Below are 21,075 nucleotides of genomic sequence, written 5' to 3'. Positions count from 1 at the left end.
TCTACTAAAAAGTTGGATTTTTAACCAAGTAATTGAAATTTGAAATTAAAAATGATAAATTATCAACCAAAAATAAATGTTTAATAATTTCAATTCCAACAATTGATTTTGAACAAAATAGTTCATTTTTTAACCAAAGATATAAATCTTCCAACAAAGAAAAAGTCCAATTCAACCAAAAAGACGAATTTTCAAGACATATTTGAACCCTTGATCACAAAAGATTAATTTTTAACCGAACAGTTGCACTTTTAACCGAAAAAGATAATATTTCTAGTGAAAACGATAAAATTATAACCCAAAAATATTTATCATTCAAATAAGAAAAGAATGTCTGCCAAATTGTTTATTTTTCATGTCAAAAAGGTGAATTCTCTACAAAACAGGTGAATGTTCAAACAAAAAATATGAATTTTCAACCGAAAATGTAGTTGAAATTTATACCAAAGTAATCGAAGTTTTAACACAAAAGGACGAATATTCAACAAAACAGTAGGATTTTTAAGCCAAAAAGACGAATTTTCTACTGAAAAGTCGTATTTTCGAATCGATTTTTAACCAAAAATAGAGTGGTTAAAATTTCAGTTCAAGCAATTGATTTTCAACAAAAAAATCGATTTTTCAACAAAATAGTTCATTTTTCAACCAAAGAGATCAATCTTCAACCGAAGAATTTTTTTTTAAAGTAGTTCAACTTTCAACTATGTAGTTGATTTTTCAATAAAAAGAAATAATTTTCTACCGAAAAGTTGAATTACCAACGAAGTAATTAAAATTAAAAATTAAAAACGATCAAGTTACTAAAAAAAAAAAAAGAATTTTCAACAAAATGGTTCATTTTTCAATTAAAGATATAAATCTTTGATCAATAAAATTATTTGTTTTTAATGTAGTTCAACTTACAACTAAGTAGTTGAATATTAAATTTAAAAAATTAATTTTCTATCAAAAAGACGTATTTACAACAAGTTACATAATTTTTAAACCAAACATTTGAATTTTCAACTAAAACGGGTCAATTTTCAGCCAAAACTAAAATAATTAAATTTTCAGTTAATTAATTTTCAACAAAATAGTTACATCATAAAATAATAAAATGAATTTTTAAGAAAGTTGTTCAATTTTCAACAAATAAGTTGATTGTTCAAAGAAAAAATAGGAATTTGCAGTGAAAAATTTAGCAGCCAAAGTCTCAACTAAAAACGAATACTCTTCAGCCAAAATGGATTAGTTAAATTTTCAGTAAAGAAAATTATTTACACATAAGAGACAGAAATTTTTAACAAAATAGATTATTTTTCCACCAATGAGACGAATCTTCAACAAACAAACAAAAAACAATTTTTTTTAAGTAGTTCAACTTCCAACTAAGTAGTTGAATTTTTAACAAAAAAAAATATCTACCAAAAAAGTCAAATTAAACAAAAAAACTACACAAAGCAATCGAATAATTTAATTTTGAAATAAAACCAATTAATTTTCAACAAAAAGTGAAAAATTGTGATTTTCAGTTAAAAAAATTATTTTTCAACTAAGAAAAAATTAATTTTTAATAAAGTAGTTCAACTTTCAAGTAAGCAGTACTTGAATTTTCAACGAAAAAAGATGAATTTTTAGTAAAAAATTTAATAACTGAATTTTCTAATAAAAACGAAAACAAAATTTAATAATTGAATTTTCAACAATTGAAATTGTTGATTTAAAATAAAAGTTCTCAGCTAATTAATATAGAAAAGTCATTGACAGCAAGTCCTTATGGAAAAATAATATTTTCCTGTAAAAACAAAATATACAAATCAATTCTTCACATTATTTATTAATAACAATTTTAATTGCTGGCTTAAAAAAAATTCTCGGCTAGATAATATCGCACTCATTCGCAGCAGCTAACCTTTGTGAAAAAATTATTTTTTTCTGTAAAAACACACGGATATAATGCAGTCGTTTATACTTTACAGATACTTTACAGGTTTAAATGAAGATAAAAATTAATTTATTGAAAAATATGATTTTTTGGAATTATTTAATAATAGAAACATTTGACACAAAGTACAAATTGAAATTCGGCCTCGATGGATTGATGCGAAATTTGATCAAGAGTATGTTTTTTTTTCAAAGTTTTAAATTGACCAAAAATTACGACCTCTAGCTTAATCTTTCCGCGAAAATCTAGTACTGGACCACTGTAATTTTTGAACAGCTCGTTAAATTGAAAAGGGATTATGAATTTAAAAGAGATTATTAACAATCAAAATGTACTCTTCGGCGAAAGGATGAATCACTATGAGCTGCTAATTGCAAGCGAAGGGATGATAGAAACAAACACATGCAGTTCAATTTCTGGACGATTGTTAGAACAAAGAATTTTTTCATTCAAACTCGAAAAAGGGATTTCCACTCGACAAAAAGACACTTAATCCATAAACCACAGACTCATAACTCCAGATCATTGAAAACCCGTGTTCTTTTTACGTTTAAGTTGATAAAATTCACGAAATGAGCTAGAATTCTATGGTTTCAGGATTTGACTTTACTGTACCTAGGTGGATATTCTTGAGGGGCATGACCACAAGTGGACGGCCTAACATATTCTGCCAGCTAGACTTCAAGAAATTAATTTCGCCTTTGAATATGTCAATCATGAGCTCATAGTCCGATGCGATGTAGAAGCGGGTCATGTCTGTCAACTGATGTTTTGTGCAGAACAAGATTGTGTAAGAAAAAAATGCAGAGTACACACTTCAAACCGAACATACCAAATATATCAAAAATATAACAAGAAAAAAAACATTGAGGAAAGCTTACCTGGGGAGTGAAGGCAAATATCTTATCATGCAGGGAGTAAAGTTTACTCGTACTTAGGATCCCCACATCTCGAGAGTTTCTGCCGGACAATCCGAGCTTCTTGTTCCTACCTAGAAAAAAATTTGTTTTATAGTTTAAATTCGTGATAATATAACGGTAAATAATTCGGCGTAGCCGCTGAATTACAAGAAAAAAATTCCTGACCATTTTACGTTTTGAAAGCATTTTTCACGGTCACTATAATTGAAAAATTCTACATGTTTCAGTAAACATATTCGCAATGTAAACACAGATCGAAAAATAGTTCTAAATAATACAGCCAATATATTTATTCAAATGATAACAAATCTTGATTAAAAAATATTTTTTAATGCAAAATAGCAGTGTGAAGTAAAATTCATGATGAAAACGGGATTTTTTTTTATTATTATATCAACATGAATTTTCTGTATTCTATAACCCAATGAGTGAATGTTGAGGATAACATTTTTCGTTTAAGGCATTTTTCAATTTTTTGAACAATTAATATTTGTTTCAATTTTCTTTTTCATTCTAAATCATGGAAGGTTAGTATTTTTCGAAATTAATAACACACTTAATGAATTTTAGAAGTCATATTTTTCGTAGAAAACGTTTTGCAACTGCTTGAAAATTCTTTATTTGTTTACATTTTTATTGATTAAAATCTGGAACATTTAGTGTTTTCTTGAACTAATTATACAATTTATGAATTATGGCCGCAATAATTTTTTAATAAAATATTATTAAATAAAAGTCAAATAAAATGCTAGTGTTTTAAATTCTCTTCTCACCATGTCGCTTGTTATAAAAAAGTTATACCTCAATAGTTCAAAAATAATATTGTTTCGTTAAAAAATTTTTTCATTACATATATTATGAATATACAAATTAACTGCGACGTTAATTTCAAAAGAAAAAAGGAACTTTTCATAATATAATGATTATAATAATTGTTGGAACGATTGAAGTATAACTTCTAAAATACAAAGTATTTTAACACAAGGTTTAATTTAGAAAGCTCTGACAAATTATATTACAAGATATTCTAAAACATATTAGCACCATCGGTTAATTTAATTATTAACTCATACTAAAAACATCATTAATTATTTCTTGAAGTTTTCTCTAAAGTCTATGAATTGTAACAGAGAGCAATGATTTGAATAATAATTCAAATATATAAATTTTTTGTCAGTAAAGAAAATTTTTGAACAAGATATATGAATTTTCAATCAAACAGTTAAATTTTCAACTAAAAAAGATCAATTTTCAAACAAATAGTTCAATCTTGAAGTAAAAAAGATCAGTTTTTAACAAACATGGATTAGTTAAATTTTCAGTTAAAAAATGAATTTTTCATAAAAACAAAACAAATTCTTAAGCAAAGTGATGAAATTTCTAATAAAATGATGAATCTCTAAATGGAATATATAAATTTTAAACCATAAAGATAAATTTGCATACAAGAAGATTAATTTTCTACCAAAAATACGATTCTTGAACAAAATACATGAATTTTTAACGAAAAAATGTTCATAAAAAGTAAATTGGTTATATTTTTGGTAAACAAATTAATTAAATTTTCAACCAAAAAATTAATATCGGCCAAAAAAGATGAATTTTTAATTCAAAAACATAATTTTTATATAAAAAAGGCCAATTTTCGACAAATTACATGAATTTTCAATTTTAAAAAATTGAATAATTACATTTTCAGTTAAAAAATAATAATTTTCAACCAAAAAGAAAATCATTTTAAAAAAAATATTTACATTTTCAAAATAGTGATGAATATCCAACTAAAATGACAAATCTTGAACTGGAATAGTTAAATTTTAACCAGAAAAATTAATTTCCTATTAAAATTAATCTTTATTTGGAATAATTAAATTTTCAACCAAACAGATGAATTTTCAACCAAAAAATTAATCTCCGCCAATGAAGAGGAATTTTCAATTCAAAAATATCATCTTCATACCGAAAAATGAATAAATTAATTTTCAATAGAAATGATGAATATTCAACAAACAAAAAATTACTTTTTAACAAAAGAGTTCAATTTCAAACAAGGAATTAAGTTTTCATTCCAAAAAAGATGAATTCTAAACGAAGAATTTATTACTTGATATTCCAAAGTAAAAATTTTTTGGATTAAAAACAGTTGAATTCAATCATAAAAGACGACTTTTTAACTTGAGTTGAATTTTAAAATAAAAAATATTTTTAGGCCGAAAGGGAGAAAAAGTTACAAACAAAATTGTTGAATTTTAAAGGAAAAAGATTAATTTTCAACCAAGAAAAAGGAACAAATCTGCAACTAAAAACTATCATTTTTTTGTTCACAAATTAGTTAAAGACAGCAATATTAAGCTACTTTTGCAAATGAAGAATCTTTTTGTTATTTAATTTTTAATTGAATTTTTTTAATTAAACAAGCTCTCCAAAAAATTCGCTGATTTTAACAAAAATGTTCTGATATTTCCGCAGATTTTGTTCAGGTAAATATATATAATTAGGCATTTTCACTTCATCGTCAGCTTACATCACTTCGTTGAATGCTGAGGGGAAAACAATGTACCAAACAGTACCAAATGCATGGAACAAAGCTTTATTTTTGTGTTATCTTTGTAATGAATAATAATTACTATCATTTTATTATGCCATTAAATATCTCTTAACAAATAACGACTATTTTTCAAATACACTTATACGTACAAAATTAGTTTTTAAAAAGATATTAACAAAATTGGGGAAAAATGGACCGAATCCCATGCATTTGATCCATTTTTTTCACCTCAGCAATCAACGAAGTGAAGTTAGCTGATGATTGAAGTGAAAATACCTAATAAGAGAATTAAAAAAATGAAATTTTCTTCACATTTTCATAAAAAGTTAGACGTAAATGATTAATAATTGTTTAAAAAAATGTAAGCAAATGAAGTCTTTAAATTACAAAATGTCTTCAAAAACAAAACAAAATGCCTTCTAAGATTCATTAAGTGTGTCATTAATACCATAAAATACGAACTTTTCATGAATTGGTAGGAAAACAAAAATTGAAAAAATATCAATTGCTTACGCATTTGGAAAATAACTTCACTAAAATATTATTCTTAAAATGCCCTGCCTTTGTTGTAAATTATAAAAAACACGATTTACAGGAAAATTAAAAACTTTTAAACAAATAACAATTGTCTAAATAAGTTGAAAAATTCTTTAAAAATATTTGCAAACTCATCACTCATCGAATACAACAGATTCGTGCTGAAAATCTTTGAAAGGCTCGTCTCATGCATGAAGTTTTAATAAACTGCTATTTTGCATTTTCCGTACACAATACTAAGTAATTGTGGGTTCAAATCAAAACTTTATGGGGTGGTCACAAGTCCTTGAATATTTGACGAATCTGAAAAAAATCCTTTTTTTATGAGAGGCTCACAAAATAGGGGGGGGGGGGGGGGCTTGCCCTATTACAAAAAGTTTTTTTTGGACCACCTGAGTGGCCACTTCCGCTTTCCTTTACGTTGATTCGCTCCCCACTACTACATGCGCAGATGCTTTCTGAGCATATGCGTTCTTTTAAAGAGCAGCATTTTAGTTTCCGGTTAAGTTTGGGCTACGTAAAAGAAGTGCTGTTTTAACTCTCTGTGAATTCAAGTGTATATTTAATGGTTAGATTCTGTGAGTGAAATTATTCTCTGCTAAATCCAAATTTCATTTATTTGACTTGAGATGAACTGACATAAAAATGTACCGATCAAAGAAATTCGAAAATATACCGGAGTGTGTAGAAAGTGATTGGAATAGCTGGAAAGACAAAAATGATAACCACAACGAACAGAAGACCGTCGCGAATGTTGTACAAGACAACGACCAAAAAAACAATTTTCAAACGATACGGCCAGATTACGTGAATAAAAAACGCAAAAGAGACGAAACGGCGGTCATGACGCCTTATAACGAGAAACGAAATTGTTCTACATCCTTCAGAACTGACTGGATGAATGTATTCTCTGAGTTTTGAAAACTTATTCTTAGATTACGAACCATAAAACAGATTTCGACTAGGTTGTCCTTTTGAGGGCAACCGCCCAGATTTATGAATTTGGTGCACTTTAATTCAAAATAGTTCATCATTTTTATACCTCTGGGAGCCACATTTCTTCGTCACTTGTTTTGAATTGGGTTCATGATGCAAAACTAATCGTAGGTGGCAGCACCGAACCAAGTAATAGACCCTCTGTCAATGTGATAGGAATTTTAATAAAAGACTTGTTTTGAATAAGTATAAATTCTCATTTTTCACAGTTTTTTATCATATAAAATTTGCAAAAAGGTTCATAAATCCCTTTCTGTCTGTCTCTTTCTAAGTGAGGTTAGGTTTACCATAGTTCAACATGTATCCCATTGTATGAATAATTTCTGATTAAAGTATAATTTACTTTCGTATATAAGCACTAAACATACGTTGAACGTTTATTTACCCTTACATATTTAAGTATAACAGGGATCATAGCGCAAAAGGAGCTCAAAAAAAGGGGAAATAGGGTAAGTTTCCCACGAAAAGGGGGACAGATTAAACATTTATTTTTACATGTCGAAAAGATTAAACAGTCTTTTTATTAGAAATATTGTATTTTTAAATAATTTTCACTGATTTTTCAATTATTTCTTCCATTAGAGAAATTTTTCTTTGATTGATATAATTGTGGCGCTGGAGATCCAATTACAGTGAAACAAAAGAGTCCGAGAAAACATAAAATTAGTTAATTACACAATTTTGATATGTTCAGTAGAGCGAAGTAAAAATGCTCAAATTAATCGAATCGTTGGAGGCAAAGAAACACAATTTGTAGATCGATATTCAAAACAAGTAAAGAATTTAAATTTATAATTGAAATTTGTTCAATTCCAAAAAAATATCTGCCTTATTTAGAATTTTTTGAAATTGTACAGAAACATGTTTTTTTATAGATTCTTTTTCGTGGTGCTTATCAAAATTCAAAATCGCAGGAACAAAAATCCTAAATCACGACAACATTTTTTTCCGAAAAAGGAAACTGATAAAATGTTTCTTTGGTTTGAGCAGAACAAATTTCAGGTTCGACATATTCAACTTTTTTTTTAAATGTGCGCATATGACTATAAAAAAACATGTTTTCGCACATTTTCAAAAAAAAAATTGTTATTGAGCAAAAAATTTATTTTTAAATTTCGCACTATTTTATTATTGGTTGCCAGCAAAATCTAAAATATGTAAATATAATAAATTCGTCATAATTTTTTATCAAAAAGGAAATATTTTTAATTTGAAATCGTTAAATTTTACTGATTAAAATTTTTTCATTTTTGTCGAATGCCAACCCACCAATTTTTTCCCCCATCAACTCAAACGATTTAGCATTTTCACTTCGGTCTATGGTTTTCAAGAAAAAAGGAGAAGACTGTGCACCCTCTTATAAGTAACCGCATTTCAAGCGCCATATTGAATTCCGTTTCTCATCGACAGAGGGTCTAGTACTTGGTTCGTTGCTGCCACCTATTATTAGTTTTACATCACAAAACAAACCCCATGAGAAATATAAGATACTTTGTAAGTTCTTAAGCAATTTTTTTCGAGAATTTAAGTTTTTTCACCGAAATAAATGTAAAGTTTTGAGCTCAAATGGTTTTGAATGCAACCTGTGATGATTTTTAGTAACTTAGGGAATGCTTTTCTAATTATATTAACAGTTTTTAGCATTGAGTAGTATACAAAATATAAATATAAAAAATTGTAATAACTCGGAAAATAATTTTAACTTTTGAAGAATCTGGACTTAATTTAAAAGGAATTTTCCATAGTACTTGTCAAAATGATAAAAAAATATTTTTAGAATTTTTTTCCTAGATTTTGGCCTAAGGTCAGACTTGACACAACAAAGTAGCAAAATTTTAAACAGGTGTATATAATTACAGTTTTCAAAATGATTGTTTACTTTATTTTACTAAATGTTAGTAATAACAATCTATATTTTTGAAATTTAAATATTTTCAGTTTTTCCAATTTTTAGAAAACATCGAAATTTGAAGTTTTTTTGCAGTATTTTTTATCAAGTTGACATTTTGCCGGCAATTTAGATTTATTAGACTCATAATTTGATTACGTTTCATGCGATGATGTGGAAAGGTTTTTAAAGTTTTTTTTTTCATTTTTTTGAAGCAACAGGTCAAAAATAATATTATTTAAGAATATTGATCAGACTGAGTAAGATAATGACTGAGCAACAACGAATTGTTATAAATTACAACAATGTTTTTTAATACCCACTGTATTTCACTTAAAATTTGTTCGAAACTAAAATTTAATCATGTTTGAAAGAATTTATGTAATCGATCAATAAAATTCTATTCTGGAAAATATGAAGTATATTGTATATAAAACTAAAAAATAATTTTAATTCCTAATGTTTATTGCTACATAGGTTTAAGTGTATTGAGTATAAACGTTATTTAGCTTAAAAACAAAAAAATTATATTAAAAAATGAAAATTCTCGATAAATTCTCGCATTCTCGGTAACATACGGTAACGTTCTCCGTTACCTTCTCCAAATCTTTGTTACCGAGAATTATCTAACTGCAGGTTTGAAGCTCGCTCACAGCGCCTCTAGTGACAGTGCTTATGAATTTTATAACTCGAAATTTCTGAATTACGAATTTTCATTCCGAAAATTTATTTTTAAAGGAGATAATTTAAATTGTGAATGATTTTTTAATAATAAATAATTATATTAATAATATTAATTGTCATGGTTTTTTGATATTAGGAAATAATTCTGTTCTCAACATTTTACTACTAGATTATAATATTTGTGAACTTTTTCACACATTCAAACAGATGAGAAAAATGAAATTATGGACAAAAACTTCAAATATATCTCAATTTACGAAATGTATAGACAAAAGAATTACCCGCAAAACTTGAAGCAAAATATAATTTTTTTAAATTAAATTTTGAAAGTAAAAAAAAATATATTTAAAGAAAATATTTTAATTCATTTCAAGTGGTTTCCTAAAACTTCGAAGAAAAATGTAGAAGCTTTCAAAACAAAATATTTCAATTGAGCAAGATTACAATTTTTCAGAACATTCAAATAAGTTTAAGAATGTGAATTCTCTTTTGTTAAAACTCCTTCGGCTTTAAAGAACACATTCCCATGACGCGCCTCGTGCTTTGCACTCGATTCTGTCCAAAATGTAAACTCCTCTACATTATATTCAACAATTTTATGTCAAATATATTGTATTCTCATTTTTTGTTTCGTCTCCTGGGTTGTTTTTTCCCAATAATTTAAATTTTTTGAATCATTTTTTTACTAAAAAAAGAAAATCTACTAGACATATCTAAAAAATATTATTAAAAAATTTTCAATCCTTTTTGGCTCATCAACGTTTGTCTACTAATTTTTTTCGTACATTGTGTAGTTTTTGAACAAATTTAATGTTTTTACTTTTAATGCTCTTGTTTTTTTTTTATTAAACAAAAACTAGGCGTCCTATTAAAAATGACTACTTACAAATTTTTAGCTCTTTTTGGTTAAGCAACGTTTGTCTATTAATTATTGTTTTCACAACTTGTGTCGTTTGTCTAAAATTTTAATTACATTTTTTTATGATTAAAACCAAAACTACGCATTTCAACAAAATATAATTGAGAACAAATTTGTAGCTGTTTTTCGAATGAATGACTTTTGTCTATTTATTTTTATCAGTATCTTGTTTCGTTCGACAAAAATTTCATTTCTTGTCTCAATTTTAATGTTGTTTTCTTATGAATAAAACAAAAAATACGTGTTCTATAAATAAGTGATCCACAACAATTTTACACATCTTTATTGGTGCATGATTTTCGAGAATTCATTTTTTTCGTATCTTGCCTAGTTTAACGACCAAATGGAATTTCTGATTTTTCATTATTTTTTTGAAGATCAAAATTTGAATTCTTAATTTTTCACGAAAAGTCAAAAAGTTGTAATTACAATCGTTTAGGGCTTTCAGAAAGAAACGTTTTTGTTATCTTGATTTTTTTCATGTCGTGTATTGTTTGGCTTAAAATGTTCATTATCGTTTTTTTTTAATTTTAAGAATGCTATAACTCTGTTAATTTTCTGAGTTTAAGTTCCCGAGTACAACGAATAGCCGTACATAAAATGTTTAAATGTTCAAAAAAGTGTTCTCAAATATTTTTTAAATGCTTGAAATTTTTCAACTTTTATCCAAAATAGCTGGCTGACGAACTTTATCATTAGATTCAAATAAATAATTTTTTATAAAATATACAACTTTGAATAATTTTGGATTGCTTCAGTGTTTTTTGTTCAAAAATTAAAACTTTTATTCAAAAATCACTACATTTAAAAGAGGTTTAATCATTTTTTGATAATTTACAATCCTCAACAATTTTTTGTTATGCTAGTGTTTTTTCGTATATAAATCCTATTGTTAATAAAGAAATCATTATATTCAAAAGAATACTTGAACAATAATATTTATTAGTATTTTTAATAATAAAAAACTAAATTTAGACAAATATTAACAATTTTTCAACATCTTTAGGTTAGATATGTTAACATTTTTCTTCAAAAATTTGTGATTTTAAACCAAAAACCGCAAGTTTAAAAAAAGATTTACAATACCGATAGATTGCATGTTATGTTAGTGTTTTTCGTTAAAATTGAAATGGTTAGTGACAAATAATTATATTTAAATATAAATTTACAATATTTAAACAATCATATTTATTAGCATTTTTAATAATAACAAATTAGATTTAAAAAAATATTTAGAAATTGTTAACAACGTTAGGTTACACATGTTAATATTTTCCATCTGTTTTTTGTCTGAAATTGCCATTCTCAATAAAAAAATTATTATATTTATGAGATTATTTATAATATTTGAACAATAATAGCTTATGTTCCTATTTTTTACGGCAAATATATATATATATATATATATATATATTTGATATAAAAAATGCAACGGTTTTGATTTTCTATATATTGCACAAAAAATTCTATAATATATTCATTCTGAAGTTATCGATCAATTTTTGTCAACTTTCAAAAATATTGTCCTCGGCACTCTATATATTTTAATTACAAAATTTCCTGCCAAAAGAAGTCTCGCGCACGTTTTCTTGTGCTACCAAAAATCCTATGCAATATCTTTGACATAAAAAAAGATTGCCCTATTCTGAATGTTTCTGAAAAAAGTATTTAAAAATCAAACCTAGATATGTATAGAGATGGCTGAGAACTTTTGCTGGTTGAACTTCGGTAGGAGCAACTTCAGCGATTGTTTGAACATGAATATCGTGCTGAGCAATTTTATCTCTAATTTCCGCATCTTCTGCAAGAATTACAACCTGGACCACAACATCGGGTTTCTTCTCGCTGCAGAGTCTTCGATTGAGAGGATCTAATTCACCAACTGCTAAAAAACCCTGAAAAGATGATAATTCATAAAGCATAATGTACTGAAAAAAAAACCGTGGTAATACTCTGGTAGACGTTTTCCGCGCTCGGACTCACTTATACTAAACATCAAACAAGCTTCAGATCCACTAGAATAATTTTTAAAAACCGCATAAATGACGTAAGTAGCATGAAATTTCGAAAAATGCCTTCCCGCGGCCATAAAGAGTAAAAGTTTCAATGAAAGAAGTCCATTTTTTCTTTAAAAAATTAAATTAAATCAAACACTATACGCACTGAAAATGTATAAACTATATTTGCATAAGTAAAATTAATAACTGTTAAAGCCATCTATTTATTTTTTTAATTATAAGGGATACAACAATTGAACACAACAGTACTGTAAAGAAATAGGGTCATCCACTATTTTATTTTTATTTTTTCATCTGAAAGTATATGCTCTAAAATCACTAATAATACCAGTATACTGTGAAAACCTTTTTTTTTTCGAATTTATATTTGAAAAAGAAAAATGTGTACATATTTCAAATCTTAACCAAATAGTTGAATTTTCAACCAAAAAGATCAATTTTCAACAAAAAATGGAAGTTAAATTTTATTTTCAACCATTTTCAATGTCATACATTTTCAATTAAAATTATTAATCTTTATCTGAAACAGTTACATATTAAACAAAAAGATGAATTTTTAATCAAAAAGATTAATTTTGACCAAAAGAATGAATTTTAATTTAAAAAACATTCAAACCAAAAATTGAACAGTTCAATTTTTCTTAAAAAATGTAATGTTCGATCAAAGAGATTAATTTTTAACCTAAATTCTGAAATATCCCATTTAAATAGTTACATTTTCAGTTGAAAAAAATAATTATCACACAAATATTTACATTTTCAAATAGTGATGAATTTGTAACATATGTGATGAATCTTCAACTGGTACAGGTATATTCTAAACCACAAATATGAATATTCAATAAAAGAGTTTAACCTTTAACTAAGTAGCTTTATTTTCGACCAAAAAGATTAATTTTCAACTGAAATTATGAATATTTAACTGAAATACTTGAATTTTCAAAGAAGAAGATGAATTTTCAAGAAAGATAAATTTTGAACCAAAAAGACGAGTTTTTCAAAATTTTTAACTAAGAAAGATGTTGCAGTCAAGAAAGAAAAAAATTGCAAACAAACTGCTAAATTTTCAAGCAAAAAGATGAATTATCTACAAAAAAAATTAATTTTCATAAAAATAAATGAATTTCTAATAAGATACTTTAATTCTTAAAATAAAACGATCAATTGTAAACCAATAATAGAAACTTATTTCGCCTGGAGTGGAAAGGCCCCTGGAAGTTTTCAAAAACATTTCCGAATTTTAATTTTTAAAGACTATACCTAGATGTAGAATTCATTTCGCATCTTTTTTCCTTTAGGAAAAAAGTTGTAGCTTTTTTATTTTTCCAATTAAGGCCAAAAAACTGGCTTTTCTGGAAAAATCAATTTTAATTCGTTTTTTACTTCAACTTGTCCTCAGTCAGTCAGTTTTTAAGATTTTTCAATAAAACTATCAGGTAATGTAATTCGAAATGTCCATGGACTGATAGAGCAAAATGAATTTTAAAATTCATTTAAAAAAAATTGTTGTTAATTTATTTCTGATGCGTGGCGCTTATCAGACTTCTCTAACTTCCAGCGTTTCGTTTATCGAGCGAATTTTGAGCAATGAAAAATTTTCAGCGAGAAAGTTGTTAACAACAGTACAAAGAAGATTTCTGGAAAATTTTAGCCCAATCGAATTGATATTCCAGAAATTCTTAACGTCTTAAGTCGATAGCGGCTAGGCGACTCGCGCGCGTGCTGTAGCGAGAGTCTCACATCCGATTCATAATGCAATTCACCGGCGTCAAAAGTAAAAACTAATCAAGTAATCAGGTCGTATCAATGTATTGTGCATAAATAAATAATAGTGCATGATGTGAAATAATTTATTAATTTAATATTATGTACAATAGCATGGTTCTCTTTTTGAGACAAATCTAATCAAATCATATAATCTCTGAAAATTCGCAGAATTTGAAGTTGGGAAAAAATTTATTTTAGTTCGTCGGCTCTTTACATTTTTTATTTAATAATAATTTTAAACTATATTAACGTCTTTAATGTGAATATTATGCTTTCTGAACTTATGATTACTAATGAGATCCTTGTTCGCTTTGATATATACATTCCGTTTATGGAAAAAACAAAGTAATTATTTTTTATTCAGAACAGCTATCATCGTCGGAAGTCATATTTAGAGCCTTACTGTCACAAGGTTTAGTTTCAATTAAAGAATGAGATTGTCCAAGAACACGCGTCCTTTTTCTGTAAGACAAATCATTAAACTTTTAACGTCTTTTATTTTAGCTATGCTGATACCTACTCGAGGTGGAGGTGACTTAGGAAGAGTTGCAAATTCAATAGCTAAATTTACATCATAAGCAGAAGTATTTTCTTTATTATAATTTTGAAAAACGTGGACTTTTCCGCTTGGATGATACTGAATGACATTTGATTCACTAATTTTCATTCCTTTGGGTTTTTGCAAGTTATCTCTCAATAATGTATCAAAATCTTGTAAAACTTCTGTTGCAGATTTAATTATAGTGAAATGAGGATTACGAGCACTAAGAATTAGATTATAATAATCATCGAACGTTTCAATTCTCTCCATTTTTTTCTTCTTCTGAGCGTACATTCCAAAATTGCCATCGCATATACAATATGAATGGCCACGGACAGGAAATACGTGTAAAATTTCAACATTTAGTTCCATTGATAATAGAATTAAAAATGTAAAGATGGTATAATTACGGTTTTGTCCAGAGGCAGCATCCGAGAAAACAATTATTTCGGAGTGATGTTCTGAATTAAATTCTTCTTTTACTGTATGATATGGAAAGCTAAAAACCGTGTTCGCACCCTTCTTTGCAAGCCCTTCGAGGTATGGAAACATGTAACTTTTATCTGTATTGTGTACATGGACATTAAAAAGAAAAAGGCATAATAATCTTTTATAAAACTGATCATTGACGGAAATCTTTGGTAATGGTAAATTTTGCGCGTAATCGAACTCGCAACATAGAACGTTTTTTTCTGATAAAAGTTCTTTTTTAAACCTCAAATAATCTTTCACTTTTTTTTGTGCTCAATAATATTCGGAGATTCGACATTTTTTCGTTCACTATCTTAGCACACATTACATACATCGGTTCGGGTAAGCTTAAACGAAAAAGGCAAGTTATGGTTAAAATATTTAGCGTAGCAAGATTCGCTTAAAGGAATGTCTTCCTCTTGTGTGACGCTCTGATAGTAGTCAAGAAATAGGTTATATAAAGTACTTAAATTCCGGATTTTCAAAGTATTTTAAAGCAGTTCCTTCTCTTTTATAGTGAGATTCGCGATGTCTCAAGCTATAACAGTGAATTTTGATTAGGTCTTTCACATTGGCATTCAATTTTACATTACGATTAGTGTGCTTAGCTCTAGCATTGCATACATTTTTTGTATTGAAAATTTTCCCTTGTAAAACCCCTAATCTTTTAATTCCTACGCCAAGTAATTCGCAGAGAAACTGCTGACAAACAGGAATATTCTTTTCTCATGGGGAAATTCAAAATTCCACTTCATTAACCTCTGTTTTCTAGCACTAACATCTACAGATGATGGATTCTCGCATTTCATTATATTACTTAGAAAAATATTCTGCTTGTCGTAATCAGCTAATTGCCAAAAATTCAAATGAAATGTATTCTGTTCTGAGACTCCAATTTTTTCATGACACTTCAGACGTTCACAGCAGATTTTAACAGACTCAAAAACTTTTGCATTCTGGATTTTATTTGAAACAGATATATATATTCTTCACCCTGAAAGAAATAAAGGACATTTCGCTGATAAAATAGTGAGAACTCGTTCGCTCACTGATTGACACTGATTTTCAATAAAATTTTACTGATTTAAATTCAGAGTAAGATATCTCACATTTATGAATTGATATTTGCAGTGGAAAAATTATCGCTATTATTTTTATAACATATTTTTTTTATTGAATTTGTTTAGAATATAAAATTTATACCTTGTTTCTCTCAGTTTTTCGCAAATTTTCCTCCCACTGTTCTTCATGTCTACTTCTTCTTCTACCTCTAGGATTCGCTTGCTCTGACTTCATATCACAATACTTTTGTTAAAAAAATAAAAATCCAGTGACATTTCTCTTTCAGAAGACAAAAAATAATAATGCTCTATTACAACAGGAATGAAAAACAAGTGCACTTTGTCGATATTTTACTGTTTTCAATTCTACGAATTTGAAGCATTGAAAAATTCGCAGAATTAAAGAATCCGGCGATTCTCAACTATTAGATGTTTATGTTTTGTTTTACTTTTGTACAGTTTGTCATAAAAATAGAACCATTCTATTTAACATAATATTACATTTTTTAATTATTTTACAGTATGCGCTATTGTTTATGTATGCATAATCCTTTGATATTACCTTGATTACTTGATTAGTTTTTACTTTGGGCGCCGGTGAACTGTATTATAAATCGGATCTGAGACTCTCGCTACAGCCCGCGCGAGTCGCCTAGCTGCTATCGGCTTAAGACGTTAATAATTTCTGGAATATCAATTCGATTAAGCTAAAATTTTCCAAAAAACTTCTTTGAACTGTTGTTAACAACTTTCTCGCTGAAAGTTTTTCGTTGTTCAAAATTCGCTCGATAAACGAAACGCTGGAAGTTAGAGAAATCCGATAAGCGCCACGCACCAGAAAAAAATTAACAACAATTTTTCTTAAATAAATTTTTAAGGTCCTTTTGCTCTATCCGTCGAAGGACATTTTGAACTACATTCTCTGAAAATTTTATTGAAAAATCCTGAAAATTGACTGACTGAGCACGAGTTGAAGTTAAAAACGAATTAAAATTGATTTTTCCAGAAAAGCCAGTTTTTTGGCTTTAATTAGAAAAATAAAAAAGCTACAACTGTTTGCCTGAGGGAAAAAAGATGCGCAATGAAATTTCACATCTAGTTATATTCTTTAAAAATTAAAATACGAAAATGCTTTTGAAAACTTTCAGGGGCCTCCCCACTCCCGGCAAAATAAGTTTATGTGCCCTTCTTCGACCCGGCAGCTTAAATGTGGCGTGAGCCCAAGCTCTGTTTTTCTGAAAGTTCCAATTTAAGGAGTTTCCTTACCTCTCGGAGCAATTTGCCTAAAATATACAAGGATTGGCCCCACATGAAGGGAGATCTGCCTAAGGCTTCTCTTTCTTGGCTACCAGGATCTGCATATTCGGCTGCTACATTGTCAGCTCCAACCGCATACAATTCTGGAACTAGCCTCATTCCATCATCAGTTTTAATAGTTATTTTCTCTAATTTGTTTGTGTACTCTTCGATTAATTCCTTATTTCCTTGGAAGCAGTAATCTAAGATTAAATAACAGAAGAATAGGGGCCATTCGCATTCGATACTCTCGAACATTCTTAATTCCCAGGGCTCATAGTATAATCTGTAAATGGTAATACGTACATGGTAATCTCAAACTTAAATACGTCTTTTTCTGGGCGACAGCAAAAGTTCTTTACAAAAAAACCCTATAATTTCGCTGACCATTAATATTCAAATCTCAGCATTTTAATCTTATTGTTACATTTTTAACATAAAATCTTGTAGAAATGGAATTAAAAATTTCAGATTAAAAATTTTTTATTTAAAACTTATAATGTTTAACCATGAAATATCAATTTTTTTAAAGTTCAATTTTTAACAAAATAATTCAACTCTCAACAAAGCAGTTGAACTTTTAACCAAATGGTTGAATTTTCAAACACAAAGATTAAACTTCAACCAAAAGCAGTTGTATTTCCAATGAAATAATTGAATTTTTTATAAGCCAGTTGAATTTTCAAAGAAAAGATAAATTTGCAATTAAAGATAAAAAAGTTAAATTTTCTATAAAAAATTAAATTAAAAAAAAATAAATTTTCTTCAACATAGTCAAATTTTCCACCAAAGAGATAAATTTTCCAACTAAAAAGACAAATTTGACATCATTAAATATTTTTAATTCAAAAAAGAAAAAGTCAACCCAAATTGTTTAACTTTCGAGCCAAAACACGATTTTGCTGCAAAACAGTTGAATTTTCCAACCGAAAATATGAATGAAAAAAAAAATGTTATTTTCAAACAAATGGTTTCATATTTAACCAACAAGAGGAAATTTCAAACCAAGAAGATTAGTTTTCTATCAAAAATACACATTTTTAACTAAAAAAGACCAAATTTTAACTTGGTTCAACCTTTAATAAAGTATTTCTATTTTATTCGAGTTGAATTTTCAACAACAAAATATGAATTTTCAACCTGCAAAGATGAATTTGCAACCAAATGGTCTCTTTTTAACAAAAAAATGATTACTTTAACCAAAAATAATTGCATTTTTGAGAAACCAGTTAAATTCTTTAAAAAATCCGCCCGCTTCGCGCAACTGTTGATTCTCGCGCTTCGCGCTCGATAATATATTTATCTCGCGCTCCGCGCTCGGTCTTCGCATTACCCTCCACATTTGTGCACAGACCACAATGCGCAATCTTCTACATTCTATGTTTAAAACTATTATATCAAATGTCTAATACCATTTTGTTTTGTGTACCTTGTTCTGGTACTGTTTATTCTGATATTGCAAAATAATGATCGCATTTTATTTTTTCTGATAATAATAGGGCCCTGCTGTGGTTGTTTAATCATTTTCCCTTTTCTTAAGTGAAAGTGAACTTTTTTTTTTAATTTGTCATTAAAGAAGGTTCTAGAAGTACCTACGGCCTTAACGATTACATTCTCATTGCGATAATCGCGCTTCGCGCTTAACAAATAGGTTGTACAAGCTCTAATTTTTTTAAATTTGGGCTAATCAAAAAATTCGGCTAGAATAGTTTTCAAATATATTTGGTATCCAGTGAAAATTTTGAATAAAATTTTTGTATCTAAAAAAAAATTAAATTTTACTATTTTTTGAAAATTTTGAAAAGTATATAACTTTTATAATTTTCATCAAAATTAAAAATTTTATTTGGATAATTTGCAAGTCTTTTACCTATCTATAAGAAACTTTGACAACAATTTTTATAATATTAAGAAACAAAATTTGAAAATTTCGAAAATGCTATAATTTTTTAAACTTTGGGCTAATCGAAAAAATCGTCAAGAAAAGTTTTGAAATATATTTGGTATCTAGTGAAAATTTTGAATGAGATTCTTGGATTTACGAAAAAAATAATTTTTTATATTTTTTGAAAATTTTTGAAAAGTATATAACTTTTCTAATTTTCGTCAAAATAAAAAATTTTATTTAGATAATTTGCAAGTCTTTCACCCATCTATAAGAAACTTCCACAAAATTTTTTTAAATTTCAAAATATCTGATTAACGAACTTAGCCTTCATTTTGGGTTACTTCAGAAGTGTATCAAATGCGGACTCGATTGGACAAATCCTTCAAAAGTTAGCGTGACTAAAAAATTCAGGTAACCATACATACAGATATACAGACATACAGACAGACACCGATGAAATTTTATGATTTTCGGATTCAGCGAGTGCTGAAACGTGAAGATCCGTTAAAAACCAGAGATCGAAAATTTGGACGATTAGATTACATTCTCAGAAATGAGAATGTAAAAAGATAAATTTTCAATCTAAAAGACAAATTTTGCCAATGCCGATGACTTTTTAACAAAACACTTAAATTTCTAACAAAAACACTTATTTTTTATACAAACAGTTAAATTTACAACGAAATATTTGAACTGACAAGCGAATAGTTCAATTTTCAAATGCAAATATGAATTCTCAACCAAAAATGTAATAGTTGATATTTTAATTAAAAGAGATGAAATTTTTACTAAAAGAGATACATTTTTTAACCAAAGACGAATTTTCAACCAAATATATGAAGTTTTAAAAAAATATAATTTTCTATCAAAACAGTTAAATTTTAACCAAAGATGACGAATTTTAAAAAAAATTATTGAATTTTAAACCAAATAATAAAATTTTAACGAAAGTATAATCTTTGGAATGAAACAACTACGAAAAAAGGAATGGAAATGTAAATACAAGGCAATTAAATTACTGACAAGAATATTATATCAGAGTGGCCGTAAAACTTCATTTGCAACATTCCATAATTATTACCTGAACATTAATTTTCAAAGAACAGAATCTTAATTTTGTAACATTTGGAACATAGAATCTTTTATTGACGGAATAAAGCAATTTTAGGTAAAAATTTTTTCATTTTAAATATATTATCCTTATTACTTATATAATGAGGAATTAGATATACGAATAAATGAAGGTAAGAAGGTTATTGGTAGAGCAGGTCCCCTTATCAGAAGTAAAAATATATCAAATAAAGCTAAAATGCCAATACATAATTCTATATTTGTATCGACTGTACTATACGGTAGCGAGACATGGACTTATCAAGAAAAAGATAAGAGTAAAATTAACGCAATTGACATGAGATTCATGCGCATAATAAGCAGGAAATCTCTAATGGACAAAGTAAGTAACGAGATAATTCTAAAAGAATGTGGTGCAGAAGAGACGCTAGTAGACATATGGGTAAGAAATCGGTTAAGATGGTTCGGACATGTTGAGAGAATGCCAAATGAACGACTAACGAAACAAGTGTATCAAGGTAAAGTAAATGGCAGCGTGTCCAGAGG

General features: G+C 27.6%; 1 protein-coding gene across 5 annotated transcripts in view; it reads right to left on the bottom strand.

Moving 5' to 3' along the window:
- Positions 1–21,075, bottom strand: part of LOC117172395 (probable phosphorylase b kinase regulatory subunit alpha) — a 57,408-nt gene that overhangs the window by 25,979 nt on the left and 10,354 nt on the right. For 4 of the 5 annotated variants that reach the window (XM_033360274.1, XM_033360277.1, XM_033360278.1 and 1 more), the window contains exons 3-6: positions 17,541–17,856; positions 12,098–12,311; positions 2,806–2,915; positions 2,540–2,687 (exon numbers count right to left, since the gene is read on the bottom strand). In XM_033360274.1, coding sequence (XP_033216165.1) covers positions 2,540–2,687; positions 2,806–2,915; positions 12,098–12,311; positions 17,541–17,856 — 788 coding nt within the window. The remainder of the gene's footprint in view (positions 1–2,539; positions 2,688–2,805; positions 2,916–12,097; positions 12,312–17,540; positions 17,857–21,075) is intronic. The other variant, XM_033360276.1, reaches the window with a different exon arrangement.

Source organism: Belonocnema kinseyi, chromosome 5, assembly GCF_010883055.1.
Source record: "Belonocnema kinseyi isolate 2016_QV_RU_SX_M_011 chromosome 5, B_treatae_v1, whole genome shotgun sequence".
In the NCBI taxonomy this organism is placed as follows: Eukaryota; Metazoa; Arthropoda; class Insecta; order Hymenoptera; family Cynipidae; genus Belonocnema; species Belonocnema kinseyi.
This window is presented reverse-complemented; position numbering and strand designations above follow the sequence as displayed.